The 15,324-nt window shown below is 40.1% G+C and overlaps 1 protein-coding gene across 1 annotated transcript in view; it reads left to right on the top strand.

Moving 5' to 3' along the window:
* The first annotated feature begins 17 nt into the window (after positions 1 to 17).
* SYNPR (synaptoporin) overlaps positions 18 to 15,324 on the top strand; it is a 405,615-nt gene continuing 390,308 nt past the window's right edge. The window contains exons 1-2 of the mRNA XM_004702410.2: positions 18 to 137; positions 345 to 410. Of these exons, the coding sequence (XP_004702467.1) occupies positions 120 to 137; positions 345 to 410 (84 nt within the window). The 5' untranslated portion in view covers positions 18 to 119. The remainder of the gene's footprint in view (positions 138 to 344; positions 411 to 15,324) is intronic.

Below are 15,324 nucleotides of genomic sequence, written 5' to 3'. Positions count from 1 at the left end.
CCTCGCCCCTCCAGGGCTCCCGGAAGGGGCTTCTGGCCTTGAGGAGCAGAGCGCGGGTGTCCATCGAACTTCAATTTGTGAGGGAACCAGTGCGTGAGAAAATTGAGCGCGGCAGAGCTATGGATCCCGTGAGTCAGGTAGGACTGAGCTAGGCAGGGTGGCTGGGGAGGTGAGGGGGTCGGGGTAGGGGGCTGGTGGACACCTGGCGGCTCAGGAGATGTGCCTAGCTCCCTCCTCACTCTCTCTGTCTTTCTGTCTCTGTCTATCTGTCTGTCTGTCTGTCTGTCTGTCTGTCTGTCTGTCTGTCTGTCTGTCTCTTCTTATTTTGTCTGGTGGATCTGAAGCTGGCCTCGGCAGGCACCTTCCGGGCGCTGAAGGAGCCCCTAGCCTTCCTGAGAGCCCTGGAACTGGTGAGTAGGGGTGTCTGGTGAGGAGGGGGACGGAGGAGAGAATGCTGAGGAAGGAGGGGTCTGATGGGGTCCTCTTGGCTCTGGCATGCTCCTAGCGATCACTCAGCCCCTTTACTTCAACCCTTCCATTCCCGGAGCCAAGATGCCATTCTGGGTGGCAGGGACAGGTTCCAGGGTGGGAGCGTGGACAGATTTTTGCAGAGGCTTACACCAAATGTCATTTCACTTCTCTTGGGAATGCACCAAGGCTGTTAGCCAGCCTCCTGGGTGGTGGGGAGGAGGGCAGATAGAGGGAGGAGATCGCCTGATGGTGGTGGTGAGGGTGAGTGGACTCGGAAATCAGGGGTAGGGGGTGGGGGCGGGAAGGCTTGAGCAGAGTAGCAGGGGAGGACTTGACCAAGTTCAGAAAGTTGGTCAGCAAATGGGACAGCTCCCTGCTCAACCTGGGACTCTGAATGCCTGTTAGTCCACTTTTGTGTAGGAGCTGGAGCCAGGAGAGCCACTGAGAGGACCATGACAGGGGTGAGGGCAGAGAGCAGGACTCCTAGCCTCACAGTTTCTCTTCTGGGCCACTGGTGAGGACCCTTTGATTTCCAAAGACCAAACCACCAGTTTTTGTGTGTCTGTGTTTATGGGTCTCCAGGAAATTATATTTCTCTTCTGTTATGCCCCATTTAAATAAAAAACCAAACAACCCTGATCGGGCTGTGCTAACTTGTATCTGGACAGAAGGATGGGGATTAGAGATGGTTAGTTTGCCCACAGGGCCTCAGAGCAATGCTGGTGTAGTTGGCTTCAATGATGGTTATTCAGAGTGAAATCTGCAGGTCACACGTTCCCTCTTGCTAGGAGCTCTGAAAGGCGAGTGAACCTATGTGAACACAAAGTTCAAAGCCCGTCATGTAGCATTAATCACAGGGCCAAATGCTAACAGACCAGGAAATTATATAAGAGTGTGTTCTGTGCCTCCAGATCTTGGCTCTAAGGATTTGTATCTGGCTTTGGCAATACATCAGTGGCTCCTGCTTTCATGGATGGTCAACAAGTAATCACATTTGCCTTGTTTTGCAGTGCTGGGTAAAAATGCATGAGTGTAGCAAGTTGACATGTATCGAGACAGTGTTTGGAAGGCATAAACTTGTAGTTCTGGCCTGGCCATTCTGAGTTTTTCCTTCCAGCCAGATTTAGCAAAGCTAAAAGTACTCGCAGTCATGCAAACTTTCAAGTGGCTTTCTCCAAATTCTGCCCACATCCCTTCATTCAGCTGTTCTGTAAATCTTAGGTATCAAAGAATGGTCCTTTGGATACAAATAATAGACTAGCCTAGCCACTCCCTCTCAAAACAAAGTCCAATGATCTCACATTTTTTCCTGATATTACCTCGTATTGTCTTAGACTACTGTTTACCTGATATAGTGGCTTACGTATGTTTCCTCCAATTCTCCAAACCACAAACTCACTGTCATCGAGGCAATACTGACACATAGCGACCTTACACTGGGATGCTATTACTCACTATTACTCACCATACAGTTGTTACTGGTTTATTTTAGAGTGTGATTGGTTTATATCAACTTGTTTAAAATGAAGATTTCTGGATACCAACTAATATAAAACATTTAAGAAGGTAGCTGCTCATGAATCTGCAATCTAAACACACTAGCTGGGTGATCTAAATAACAGATTAAAGTTTGAGAACCACCCTAACTATACCAGGCTTCCCTCTACCCTTCTCCTCCCCCTCCTCCATCAAAAACAAAACAAAACATGAAAAGATGTTTTTCATCTTAATGCTTTTGCTATTTCTGCTCACACTGTAGGGGATACCCTCATACCTATACCTGAAAAATAATAATTATCAGTGTAAATAATATTCCCTCCTCAATAAACATTTCTTTTGTTTTTTTCCCTTTCTCTATTTCTCTACCCCAAATTGAATGATTCAACTCCATTATCCCTTTAGCATCCATTATATTTTATTTGTTCTATGAGAATGATAATTATCACATTCCATTTTAATTTGTCTTGGTGCATACATAGGTGGTTGTTTAAAACAGTGAAATATAAGAAAAGATACATTAAAATATTACATCTTCCTTCTGTTCTAGGTATCTAAGGATGAGGGGCCTCTGCTTGAAAATGAGTTTTCAGACTTACATTTTTAGAACAGAATCTGAATAATGGGCAACATAAATTTGAAAATCCAGATAAGTTAACTGGATCTACCTTAAGGTCAAGTCATAGGAGCAGGGAAATAAGATGAAGCAGGTAGCTGAGAAAGTTCTGTTGTGTTGTGTTGTGTTTACTTGGCTGCTGCTTCTAATGTGATTCCATGTTGAGATGCTGAGATTCCAAATGGGAATATATATTTAAACAGGACACACTTGAACAGTGTTTGAGATCATTTTATCGACAGCACCTAGGAAAATTCTTATCCTGTCTAGTTACTCATGAATGTTATATGTATGAAATAGAATCTTGTTCTTTAACATAGTCACTGAACGATTTTTATTTTTCCAAAGGTAGGGGATACCTATACAGAATGGATTTGGCTTTTAATTCATGATTTGGCTATAAGCTTTCCTTTAAGTCTTAAAATTTGCCTTAGTTTCTATAATTTTTAAAATTGGCAGTGTAGAACTCAAGTGCAGAATTGTGTAAGCATCCACGGATTTTTATTGGTATGTTAACTAAGGAACACAGTTATTTTCATGATATTTTCCAGGCTTCCCTGTTTCTGTCCTAGAAACCCTGTGGGCTTATCTACCTATCCACAAGGAAATAGAGTATCGTTCATTGAAATGTACATGTTGAACACATGCTGTTTCTGGACACACAATTATATACACTGTAGATAATATGGAGAACCAACGTGACATAGCCATCATGAGGTGTACATAGAGGGCTTCTGATGGGCCTTCTATTGACATCTCAGATCAGGTTAGATATTTGAAAGTCCTAATTTTTAGCCTAGTTTCTCGCTGATGGTCTCAAATAATTAAAACAAGCAGATTTCAATTTTCAAATTCAACCCAAACTTCCATGTGAGCGATTGATGGTCACCATTCTTCCCTTGGCTTTGCTTTATCGGATTATAGTGAACTTCTCCATCATCTCTCCCCACAGGTATAATCAATTTGATTTGTGTGTTTTTCATCTAGTGAGGGTCGTGTCTATAGTCACCATTTATGTTACCGGAAAATGATACTTGCACCAAAGAAGTCATTTAGCTTGGCAATATTGTGTGATCACAAGTTTCATTGCTGGTTTCATTGCAGTTTGATTGCAAGCCCATATTTTCTAACTGCAGATCCTTCTTCTTTGTTTCCAACTTGTGTACTCCTATGAACAGGAATTCTACCACTTTCCTGCCAGTCTGCCATTCTGTGGTGGCTTGTGGGTTGCTATGATGCTAGAAGTGATGCCACTAGCACTTCAGATACCAGCAGGGTCACCCAAAGCCAATGGGTCTCATCAGAGCTTCCAGACCAAGAGCAGACAATGAAGAAAGGATAGGCTGTCCACTTTAGAAGAATTAGCCATGGAGAACCCTATAGTTAGCATAGAAACAGTGACAGCTGCTGCAAACCTAATGAATAGAAACAGAACATTGTCAGAGGTAGAGCCAGAGGATGGGCCTCTCGGGTTAGAATGTATTCAAAATATGACAGAGCAATAGACAATAATGCCTTGAATGGAGTAAAGCCTTTGAGAACTTCATGTGCTGGTGAGGAATGAATCAAAATGAGAAAAAATGGCTGCAAACATCAATTAATAATTGGAAAAAAATAACTGGAACTTCAAATGTAGAAAGTATGAATTTAATAAAATAGGAAATCATCAAAAATGAAATGGAGCACAATAAGGATCTATATTCTCGGCAATCGTGAGTTGAAATGGACTGGTATTGGACATTTTGAATCAGAAAATCATATGGTTTACTACTCCAGGAATGACGCAACCCAAAGGAATGACATTACATTAACTGTTAAAGGGACATTTCGAGATGTATCTTGAAGTACAACGCTGTCTGTGGCATGGTAACGTCTATTCACATACAAGGGAATCCAATTAATGCAGCTATTATTCAAATTTATGCACCAACCACTAAAGCTAATGTTGCAGAAGTTGAAAAATTCCACCATCTCCAGCCTGAAATCGATCAAGCGTGCAATCAAGGTGCAAACTATTGGTGATTGGAAGGCAAACGTTGGAAACAAATCCAAAGGAACAGTCATTGGAAAATATGGTCTTGGTGACAGAAATTAAGCAGGAGATCACATGATAGAACTTTGCAAGACCAACGACTTTTTCATTCCACATACCATTTTTTCACCAACAAATAAGGCTGGATTTCTCCAGAAAGAAAACACAGAAATCAAATTGACTCCATCTTTGGGAAGAGATGATGGAGAAGCTCAATATCAGCAGTTAAAACTAGGCCAGGGATCCTCTGTGGGACAGATCATCACTTGCTGATATGTAAGTTCATGTCGAAGTTGAAGAAAATGAAAACAAGTCCATAGAAGCCAAAATTTGACCTTCAGTCTATTCCTCCCAAAGGTTGAGACCATTTCAAGAGCAGCCTTGGTGCACTGAACACTAATCGCAGGAGACCTGATGCAATCCTGATTGCTAAAAGCGAGCAGTGAGTGCTTCCAGTGCCTCATCCGCTTGTTGAAACATTTAAATTGGTATTTCATCAATTCCTGGAGCTGTCTGTGGCACAATAATGTAACTGTGCTCCTGCTGAACGTGAACATGGATCAAGAGGCAGTTGTGCAAACAGAACAAAGGCAACTACATGGTTTAAATTCAGGAAATGTGTGTATCAGCGTTGTCTCCTCTCATCCTATTTATTAAATCTGTATGCTGAGCACATAATCAGAGCAGGTGGATTATATGATGCTTAATGTGATATGCAGGTGGCACCACCTTGCTTGCTGAAAGTGAGGATGACTCGAAGCACCTGCTGATGAAAATAAGGATTGTAGCCTTCAGGATTAATTACGACTCAATGTAAAGAAGATGACCAACTTGATAAATGGAGGAAAGATAGGAGATTAAGGATTTCATCTTGCTTGGACTCAAAATCAGTGCTCCTGGGAGCAGCAGTCAAAGTATCATGGACTGCTAAAAGAATAAACGAGTCTGTCTTGGTAGAAGTTCATCCAGAATTCTGCTCAGAGGCAAGGATTGGGAGACATCATCTCATGTCCTTTGGACATGTTCTCAGGAGTGATCAGTCCCTGGAGAAGGGCATCATGCTTGGTAAAGTGGAGGGGCAGTTAAAAAAGAGGAAGGCCATCAATGAGGTGGATTGACACAGTGGCTGTAACAATGGGCTCAAGTATAAGAACAATTGTGTGCACAATGCAGCAGTGTTTTCTTCTGTTGAACATGTGATTTCTATGAGACAGAAGGGACATGTTGGCAGCTGACAACAACAATGTGAGATTAAGACAAAGAAGTATTTTAGTTTGGTTTTCCCAATACTTCATTTTCCTCATTTAACATTGCCTCCAAAACACTCCAAACTCACTGCCATCAAAGTGGTTCCTAGTCCTTGTGATCTTAAAGGAAAGGTAGAACTGTACCTCTAGGTTTCTAAGACTGTAACTCTTTATAGAATTAGAAAGCCTCCTCTTTCTCTCGAGGAGTGGCTGATGGTTTCAAACTGCTAACTTTGTGGGTTGCAGCCAATATGTAACCACTATGCCACAAGCGCCCCTTTAACATTGTCTAAATTAGCTCAATTTGTGTTTTGGTAAAACTTCATTCAATACAGATAATGGTTTCAAAGAGCTATGACCAAACAATATGTCATATGCTAATTTCCATCAACAGTGGTGTAGTTTTATAGTGTGATATTGAGGTGATGGGTAAATCAATGGTGAATATCATCCTTGGTACCATTGTTTCAAGCTGGTTAAATCTAATTCAATGCCATCAAATCAATATGGATTTACAGTGACCCTATAGGATGGGGTAGAACTGCCTCTGTGGGTTTCCAAGACTAACTTTTTATGGAAGTAGAAAGCCCTCGAAATGATCAATGTTGGCAATAGCCTGGACATTCTAGAATGTTCTATTGAAACCATAGATGCATTTGTGGCCTCAACTGCATTGTTTCATTCCTTACATTAAAGTAAGTGTAATCCGTGTTTGATTTGTTAATGTAAATATAATATGCAAACGTGGCTAAAGATGAATAATATAGACTATTTAGGACTTCGGAGACTGGAGACAGTTTGTAGGCCAACCATGACCTCCTGTTACGTGATGTAATGTAACGTAGATGTGGATTGGTCAGGGAGGAGGCAGGTAGAGGAAGGAGGGTGAAGTGGGAAAAAGATAAAATAGATATGATGATGTTTCACTACTGAGCTACGTCTGAAGCTATAACTGCGTGACATACAATTAATTTCTGTGGCTAAGATGTTATAATCCTGTGGTTTGGATTATTAGTCAAATCAGTTCTCTGCTTCAATTATTCTGCATGTATCCTCCTTTGCAATTTTGGAGGAATAATTTCATTCATCCTGTATGGAGAATGTCAGTGGAGGAGGGGATGGGGATGGGGGTATTAATGAAATACTGCCTTGTAGTGGGACTTACATGACCACATGTTTAGAAAAAATTGATTATTGACCTTAGAGATGCATAATGCATTATCAGCTGAATAATAAGCTAAATGAACAGTTTAAAATGCTCAGCTAATCCAATTCATCAAGACCAGAGTACTGGGCTCTATAATTATTGTGTTTCTATCTTCTATATTAATGCTCTCTTAGGTGACAGAAAATATGTCTCATTTATCTCTATATTCTCCACCATGAGTAGCTATCATATACCAGAGCCCAAACCCACTGCTGTTGAATCAATTGTGACTCATGGTGACCCCACAGGACAGAGTACTACTTCTCCTTAGGGTTTCCAAAGCTGTAAATCTTTTCTCCATTTATCGTGATGTTACCTATTGGTCCAGTTGCAAGGATTTTGATCTTCTTTACATTGAATTGTAATCCAGACTGCAGGCTGCAATCCTTGATCTTTATCATTCATCAGCAAGTGTTTTAAGTCCACCTTGATTTCAGTAAGCAAGATGGTATCATCTGCTTAGTGCAGGTTGTTAATAATTTTTCCTCCAATCCTGATGCAACATTCTTTTTCATATAAGCCAGCTTCTCTATTTATTTGCTCAGCATACAGATTGAATAAGTAAGGTGAGAGGATATAATCCTGTCCCATAACTTTCCTGAATTTAAACTATGTAGAATTATCTTGTTCTGTTTGCACAACAAGTTACAAGTTACATGTTACAAGTTACACAGGAGCACAATGACGTGTTCTGGAATTCCCATTCTTCTCGATGCTATCCATAGTTGGTTATGGTCCACCCAATAGAATGACTTAGTATAGTCAATAAAACACAAATAAACATCTTTCTAGTATTCCCTGCTTTAAACTAAGATTCATTTGACATCAGCAATGATACCCCTTGTTCTATGTCTTCATCTGAGTCCAGCCTGAACTCTGGCAGCTCCCTGTTAATACACTGTTGGGTCACCTTTCTTTGGCATGAGTACAAATGTGGATCTCTTTCAGTCAGTTTGCCAAGTAGCTGTCTTCCAAATTTCCTGGCATAGACAAGTACTTCCATTGCTTCATCAGCTCATTGAAACATTTCAATTGGTATTCCATCACTTTCTGAAGCCTTGTTTTTAGATTTATAGCCCTAGGGGAAAAGTGCTTTGAATTTATGTGTTCTTTACTTCCAAGCCATGGTGGCACAATGAATTACATGTTGGGCTGGTAACTATAAGGTCAGCAGTTTGGAACCACCAGCTACTCTATGGAGGAAAGATGAGGCGTATTACTGCCACAAAGACTTATCATCTTGGAAACCCCCAGGGGCAGTTCTAGCCTGTCCTACCGAGACCTTATGAGTATAAATGGACTCGGTGGAAGTTAGTTGGGTTTGAGTTTTCCCTTAGAAAGAGTTCATGGATACCAGAGATTAAAAGCCTAAATAAGATATAAGTATAAAAAGTACACAATACCCCTTAAAGCAGTGGTTCTCAACCTTCCTAATGCCGCGACCCTTGAATACAGTTGCTCATGTATCCCAACCATAATATTATTTTTGTTGCTACTTCATAACTGTAGTTTTGCTACTGTTATTAATCTGGCAACCCCTGTGAAAGGGTCATTTGATCCCCAAAGGAGTCACAACCCACAAGTTGAGAACTTTAATGGGAAAACTTTAGCCAGTGCTTTCAGGCTTAACTTCCAAATTCATCATCTCTAGAAACTCAGGACACAAGACTGATTCTCGTGGCCTGTTCCTTTACTCCCTGACATAATAGGCCCAACAAATCTCTTACATTATCAGTTGGATATGGTGAAATATATTGAAATTTATCAGTTTCTCAGACTTTCAAAGAGTAGTTTGCTACTTTTCTCTCTTCTATCATAGCACTGATCATTTTCTTCTTAGTTTGCTAGTTTAGTACGTGGCTCATAGGTATTTGGTTTATTTAATTTATTTGTTTGTAAATGTCACATTACAGCCTTTCTTTTTTGCTTTACAAGTCCCTAGATACATACTTGTGTGCTGATGAAGGGTTGGAGTTTCTAATTTACCCACATTGCCCATGACCAGGGTCGGTACAGATGGCAGGTATCAAAAGACTTAAACTACCAAAAGGGAGTCTGATTGGTTGATAGTTCTCCAACAGGACCCTACACGTGCAGATTCTGCCCTTATGTCATTCACTGCTGGATCCACTTGCCCCATCGAATCGTGTTTTTGACATCCAGTCCCAGTTTTCCATACCATTTCTCTAGAGCCCAGAAATTGGTGCCTCCGTTCTGCTTTTCCTCTCAACCTCCCTTAAGTAGGCCGGCTAGACACACATAGATTTGGTGTGTCTGATATCTGGGATATCAGCCTACTTGATTTAAATGGAGACACCTGCCTGCATACCATTTCCATTACCGAATCTAAAGTCCGAACTGCGTTTTCCAGGCAAAGAGCATACATACTATGTACTTGACATTCACAGTATTTTTTATTCCTGTTATTGATAACAGTAAGTAAAACATGTCTTTATCATATGAAAGTGTTTGCCATTTTTAACCTCTAATGCAAAGAGTATGGTTTGCTATCTCTGTAATGCAGGCTTCAAAAATGCATGTGATATTAAAGTGTTTTGTGTATATCACCGTGCTGACTCTATATGCCTTAAACAACCCATTCCATGGGATACGATAATTTCTCCTGAAGCACAAACTTGTAAGGAATGGCAAAACCAAGATTTGGGCAGTTTTGGTCCACACTGTATTCTTTCAAAATGCTAAATTCTTCTGCTACCTCCAGTGTGGCAGGCACTCACTTATCTTCCGGCTTCAAAGAAGCATGAAAGTCAGGTGTGATCATTCTATTTTGAAGTGTTTATCTGCTCTGTGCGAGAAAACGATGTAGCAGTCTGCTTCCACAGAGATGTGCAGCCTTGGAACCCTGCGGGGCAATTCTAACCTGTCCTAGCGGCTCCCAGTGGTTTTGTTTTTTCTTTTGCTCTCATCCATTGAGATATATATTTGAGACTTCTCCTAAAAATGCCCGTGCTTGTGCTTAGGAATGAATTCAACTGACAGCCATTTTCTCAGATATTCAGCCTTATTTTCTGTTGTCTATCACTGCCATTAGTCACTTCTGACATATAGTGACCCCATAGGACAGAATAGAACTGTGGGTTCTATGATGAGTCCCCTGGGGTTCTGAGTCTGTACATCTTCACAGGAGCAGAATGCCTCTTCTTCCTTTCAGGGAGCAGCTGTGAGTGTGATTGACCGTGGAGATAGCAGCCTGATATGTAAGTCACTATGCTCTCAGGGCTCCTAGTCAACCAAGGTAGAATAAAAAGCAAACACACACACACACACACACACACACACACACACACACACACACACGAGTGGATTCTGACTCATGGTCATGCTATAGGGCAGAGTAGAATTGCTCGTCGCTGTTTCTGAGACTATAAATCTGTGTTTGAGCAGACAGCCTTATGTTTCTCTAGAGTAGCAGGTGGGTTTAAACTGTCAATCTTAGGATAAGCATCCATTGCAAAAACAAAACAAAACAACTCCCCCCCACCCCCAGCATCTTACACTTAAAATATATAAAAAATGTTTCAATATAAGGCCCATAATTTAATCTCATTTTATGGTCATTTTTCCTTCCATCTTTTGTTTTGTTAAACAAAAGCTGTTTGTATGAGTCAGATAGCTATTCCCCTTCCCAAGTATAAACAAGACAGAATACTAATATAAAAAACACTTGCTTAATTCAAGCAGCAATGTCTCAGTATTTGATGGAATTTCAAAGCTATATTAATGTGCATTTAATTATAACCTTCTAGGCTCTCAATTAGAGACAAAATCATAAGCAATTAGAATATGAATCAATAAAAACACTTTTTGGAAAAGAGCAACTCCAAAGTATGCTAATGCGTTTGTCACATAATGCTTTTCTGAGTTTATTAGTTGATAATTGTCTCCCAAAATACAAGAGAGAGAGAGAAAGAGAAAGAAAGAGATATCTAAGATATTTTCTATGATTTTGAATCTGTATTTCATCTCTTACTAGCTTAGTAACCTTGGGAAAGTTATTTAATGTTCCTAAGCATCTCTATTTTTCATGTGTAGTTAGTTCCTCATTCACAGAGTTGCTGTAAGGAGTAAAGGTGACAATCCATGTAAAGTGTTTTATTTTCTAAGAATCCTTTTACAGACATCTTTGGTTCACCTCATATCTACATTTTGTCGGTGGTATTGCTGTTTTCCACCCATCACTATGCTCTTAAAGATGGAATTGTTATTGACTAGTTAAACATCTTGAGTAAAAACAGGAACTCTGGTGTTATGCTTGGTACATTACTGTTCTTTATAGAAAATTAACTTGTAGCTAATCATAGGATTGTAGCTAATAGAAATTGACCTTTCAAAATTTATTTTGTGTTAGACATTGTGTGAAGAGACTTGTGTGTTTATGATAAACTTTTATTTTTTAATTGTTTACTTGGGGTAAGATGGTAACATACGTAACTCAGTCCTATCAAAGATGTCTGGGGTGGCATGGAGCTGTCAAAGAGTTGAGTGTAGACTATTTGAAGCTATAGAAGACAATTCTTATGTGGTCATTTCTTTTGAAGAATGGAATTTTGAACCCTGAAAATTAAGTTTTGTTAAAGATGAATACCATGTAGACTCCTACATAGCATGTTGTATTTGAAATACAGCCATATCTGTTAAATCTTACCAACTTAAAGTGTGATGTGTGAGTGTGTTAAACTTGAGGTTTAAATGTGCCCTAATCATTGAAGGACAACCCATATTTATTAACAAGAGCAATTGTATAATTTGCTTATAGAAATTTTGGTATTGGAGCAATGGTTATTGTATAATTTTTAGAAGATGTGTCGGGTGGGGGGGGTGTCTTTCCAATAAAACTTAATTTCTTTAAAAAATGTGTTCTTTGAAAAAACAAAAGCAAGTGTTCAACAGCATAAGTTGGAAGGTGATGGTATCTGACCCTGGTGCAGTGATTCTGGTGCTGTGGAAGAAAGAGAACGTTGACATTGTTTAGAAAAGGATCCTTGGCTTCTGGGCTGTGATTGTATTCATTCTTGTTTATCCTGTGAGCTTTGCCTTCTTCTCTGACTCTTGTTTCCTCGCCTCACCTGAAAATTTCGTGGTATTGGAAATGTTAAGTGAGATCAAGCATTTAAAAATACTTTTCAAAACAATGAACTGTCATCCAAAAGGGAAGCATAATTGTGATCATAATGATGTTAATGATGAAGAAACACCCCACCTTTTTCTTCACACGAAGTGACTCTCCAAAACCAAAACCCAAACTCACGGCCATTGAATCAATGCTGACTCATAGCGCCCCCTGTGGGATTCCCAGGCTGTAACGATTGTGGGAGTAGAAAGCCCAATCAATCTCCTGATAAGTGACTTTAGACAGTAGACATGACCTGTCTTCAGCTTCAGTGCCAGATTCTTGGCCCTCTTTGGAACCCTACCAGAAAGAGGATGTTGCCAGTTTAAGCTGGAAACTTCAGAATTTGGGCTGTTCACTTTTTCTTTTTCTTTTTTTGTAGTTCTCATTCTTCAAGCCAATTTCTTGCCCTGTATACACTTGCCCTTTTCTTGGATGTTCTTGGGTCTTGGTAATTTTTTAAAAAATTTTGTTTGATAGTCCTATGTACATGCTGCGACTTCTCGCCCAATCGTTTGAGCTGGCTAATGCTACTTCTCCTTCTAGGTGTCAGAACATTTCCCCCTTCTTCTGGAAGGATATTCCTGAGCCCGGAGGTCCCACTAGATGAGGTTAGCCTCCTGGTGACTCCCAGAGTACAACCTTTAATGACTTGTATGGATTATGACTCTTCAGGTGGATTGAAAACATCGTGAGGACAGAGATCTTGTCCATTTTAACATCATAAGCCTCTACCATAACCGAAAACACGCAGGTCCTTAGTTGGTATTTGTTGGAGGAACTCAGGGGATAGAGAGAGAAGAGAATAAAGAATGTACTAATGACTTAGAGAGGATACATTGGATGTGATGTGAATTTCCCCTTATCATGTCTGCTGTGAAGAAGAATTGTAACAACTCTCACATAGAAAATGGTTTACTGGTTAGTCTTGATTGCAAAGAAGAGTAGATCCCGTAGATTGATTCATGTGTCAAGGAAAGAAGCCCACCACAGGGATTTTGTAGGCTCAATAAGGAAGATGAATGCTCTAAGGGATAACAGTATAAGAACCCAAACAGGCCCAAGCCACGTATCTGAGTCTAAATCAGCTTAGATTTAGTTTAATAAGAGTGCAGCCCTTATTGTGTCTTTTCCACTGTGCTGCCTGCCCTCTCAGTGTCTGGTCCCCTCTGCCTCCCATTGAGCTTTCTTTCTTTCTTTTTATTTTTTGCAGTTTAAGTAATTTTTTTAAACCAATTTATTGGGGCTCATACAGTTCGTCACAATACATAGATCAATTGTGTAAAGTACATCTATACATTTGTTGCCCTCATTATTCCCCAAATTTGCTTTCCTCTTGGTTTCCAGGAATCACCTCATTTTCCTTTTTTCCCTTCCCCTCCTCCCCCCTCCCCCATGCACCCTTGATAATTTATAAATTATTATTATATCTTATATTACACTGCCCGGTGTCTCCCTTCACCTACCCCTCTGCTGCCCGTCCCCCAGAGAGGAAGTTTTATGTAGCTCCCTGTGATCAGGGAGCTCTTTCTTTCTATGATTCGAATTTAATATCCTAAGAAATGAAATGTGATTGGCTCAGCTAATCATTGTTTCCATTTGCACAAACCCATCCATCTGGGCCACGGCACAAATTGATAGTCAGTAAAAAGATTGGCTGCCCATAGGACAAAGGCCCACTGATTACCTGTGGCCTAATGAAGAAGAATGAAATTTAAACATGTGCTCCTAGATGGCTCTTTGAGCTGGAGAAGGGAGAAGAATAATCCTTCAGGTCATGGGCATGTCTGGCACAGTGAAAGATATATATATTTGATGTAAGAATAAATATTTTTTCAGCAGTACTTCTATTAAGGACACACTGATAACCTTCTCCAGAATAAAATACTGCACCTTTGAAATTTTAGGCTGCACCTTCTGGAATTCTCTCTGATTTGGGGATCATTCAGTGGATAGGCACTGATAATGTACCCCAAGGATGTGGCTTTGCTGCTTCGGTCCACAGGTTCCTTTTGCTCCTGCCATCCTTTCCATCAGCTAAAAAGCCTCTTCCTAAGGGGAAGCATGGGCAATACCTAGTCATTAGACAGGCCATTTGCAAATGATAATGTATTCTCTCAAACTTCCATGTACTTCATCCTGTTTATATACTCATAGGTTAGTTTAGCTCTGATACGTAATATTAGAAGAATAAATTCAATACTACATTATTTTTCATGTTTATGAGGTAGGTGCCTGATGTTTGCTTTTCAATTATAATCCCTGTTCAAATGAATGTATTGTCTTCTTGTTTCCTCATGAAGGAGTTTTGAGCTCACCTAGTGGACTGGGTGATGCTTGTTTGAGGAAGACAAGGGCAGGGAGGGATCAGTTGATTAGAAAAACAGTATGAAAACCTAGGAAGGTGATTTGAAGAAACAGGGCTTTGAAATTAGCCGTAGGCTGGAAAGTTGGCTCTTTATAGTCAGTCAAGGACATTCAGTAGATTGCCTGATCATTCCCATCCTCCATCAAAATAGGATAATAATTACCATGCCCTTGGGATGCTGTGAAGCTTAAGGCAGATAATGTTCACAAGCCCCTAACACAATGTCTGGTCCATTGTAAGTCTACCTATGATAATTGAGGAGGCAGTTGCTAAAGATGATGATCTGATAACTAAAAATGCAACTAAGCTTTCATAACATTTCTCATATGGCATAAACATAAAGGTTGCTCGACATTGTTATGTTGTTATTGTTTCTGTCATTATCTCCTTGTCAGGAAAACATTGATAGATAAAGGCAAAAACTTTCCTAAGTGCTATTCAGGTTTTAGAGGGCATAAGTGGTTTAGTAGTAGAATTCTTACTTTCCATCTGACCCATTTGAAACATGGTCAAACTCCATGGTACAAACAAAAACGAACAAACAAATCTGAGCAGGGAGAAGTGGAGCCAGAATGATTCTTAAAAGCAAGGATGGAAAAATAATAATAATTTATAAATTATCAAGGGTTCATGAGGGAGCGGGGAGTGGAGAGGGAAGGGAAAAATGAGGAGCTGATACCAAGGGCTCAAGCAGAAAGTAAATGTTTTGAGAATGATGAGGGCAACAAATGTACAAATGTGCTTGACACAATGGA

This window comes from Echinops telfairi, unplaced genomic scaffold (genome assembly GCF_000313985.2).
Source record: "Echinops telfairi isolate 266 unplaced genomic scaffold, ASM31398v2 ScPeMD7_31;HRSCAF=116, whole genome shotgun sequence".
Taxonomy (NCBI): domain Eukaryota; kingdom Metazoa; phylum Chordata; class Mammalia; order Afrosoricida; family Tenrecidae; genus Echinops; species Echinops telfairi.
The sequence above is the reverse complement of the archived record's forward strand: the minus strand, read 5'-3'. Positions and strand labels throughout refer to the sequence as shown.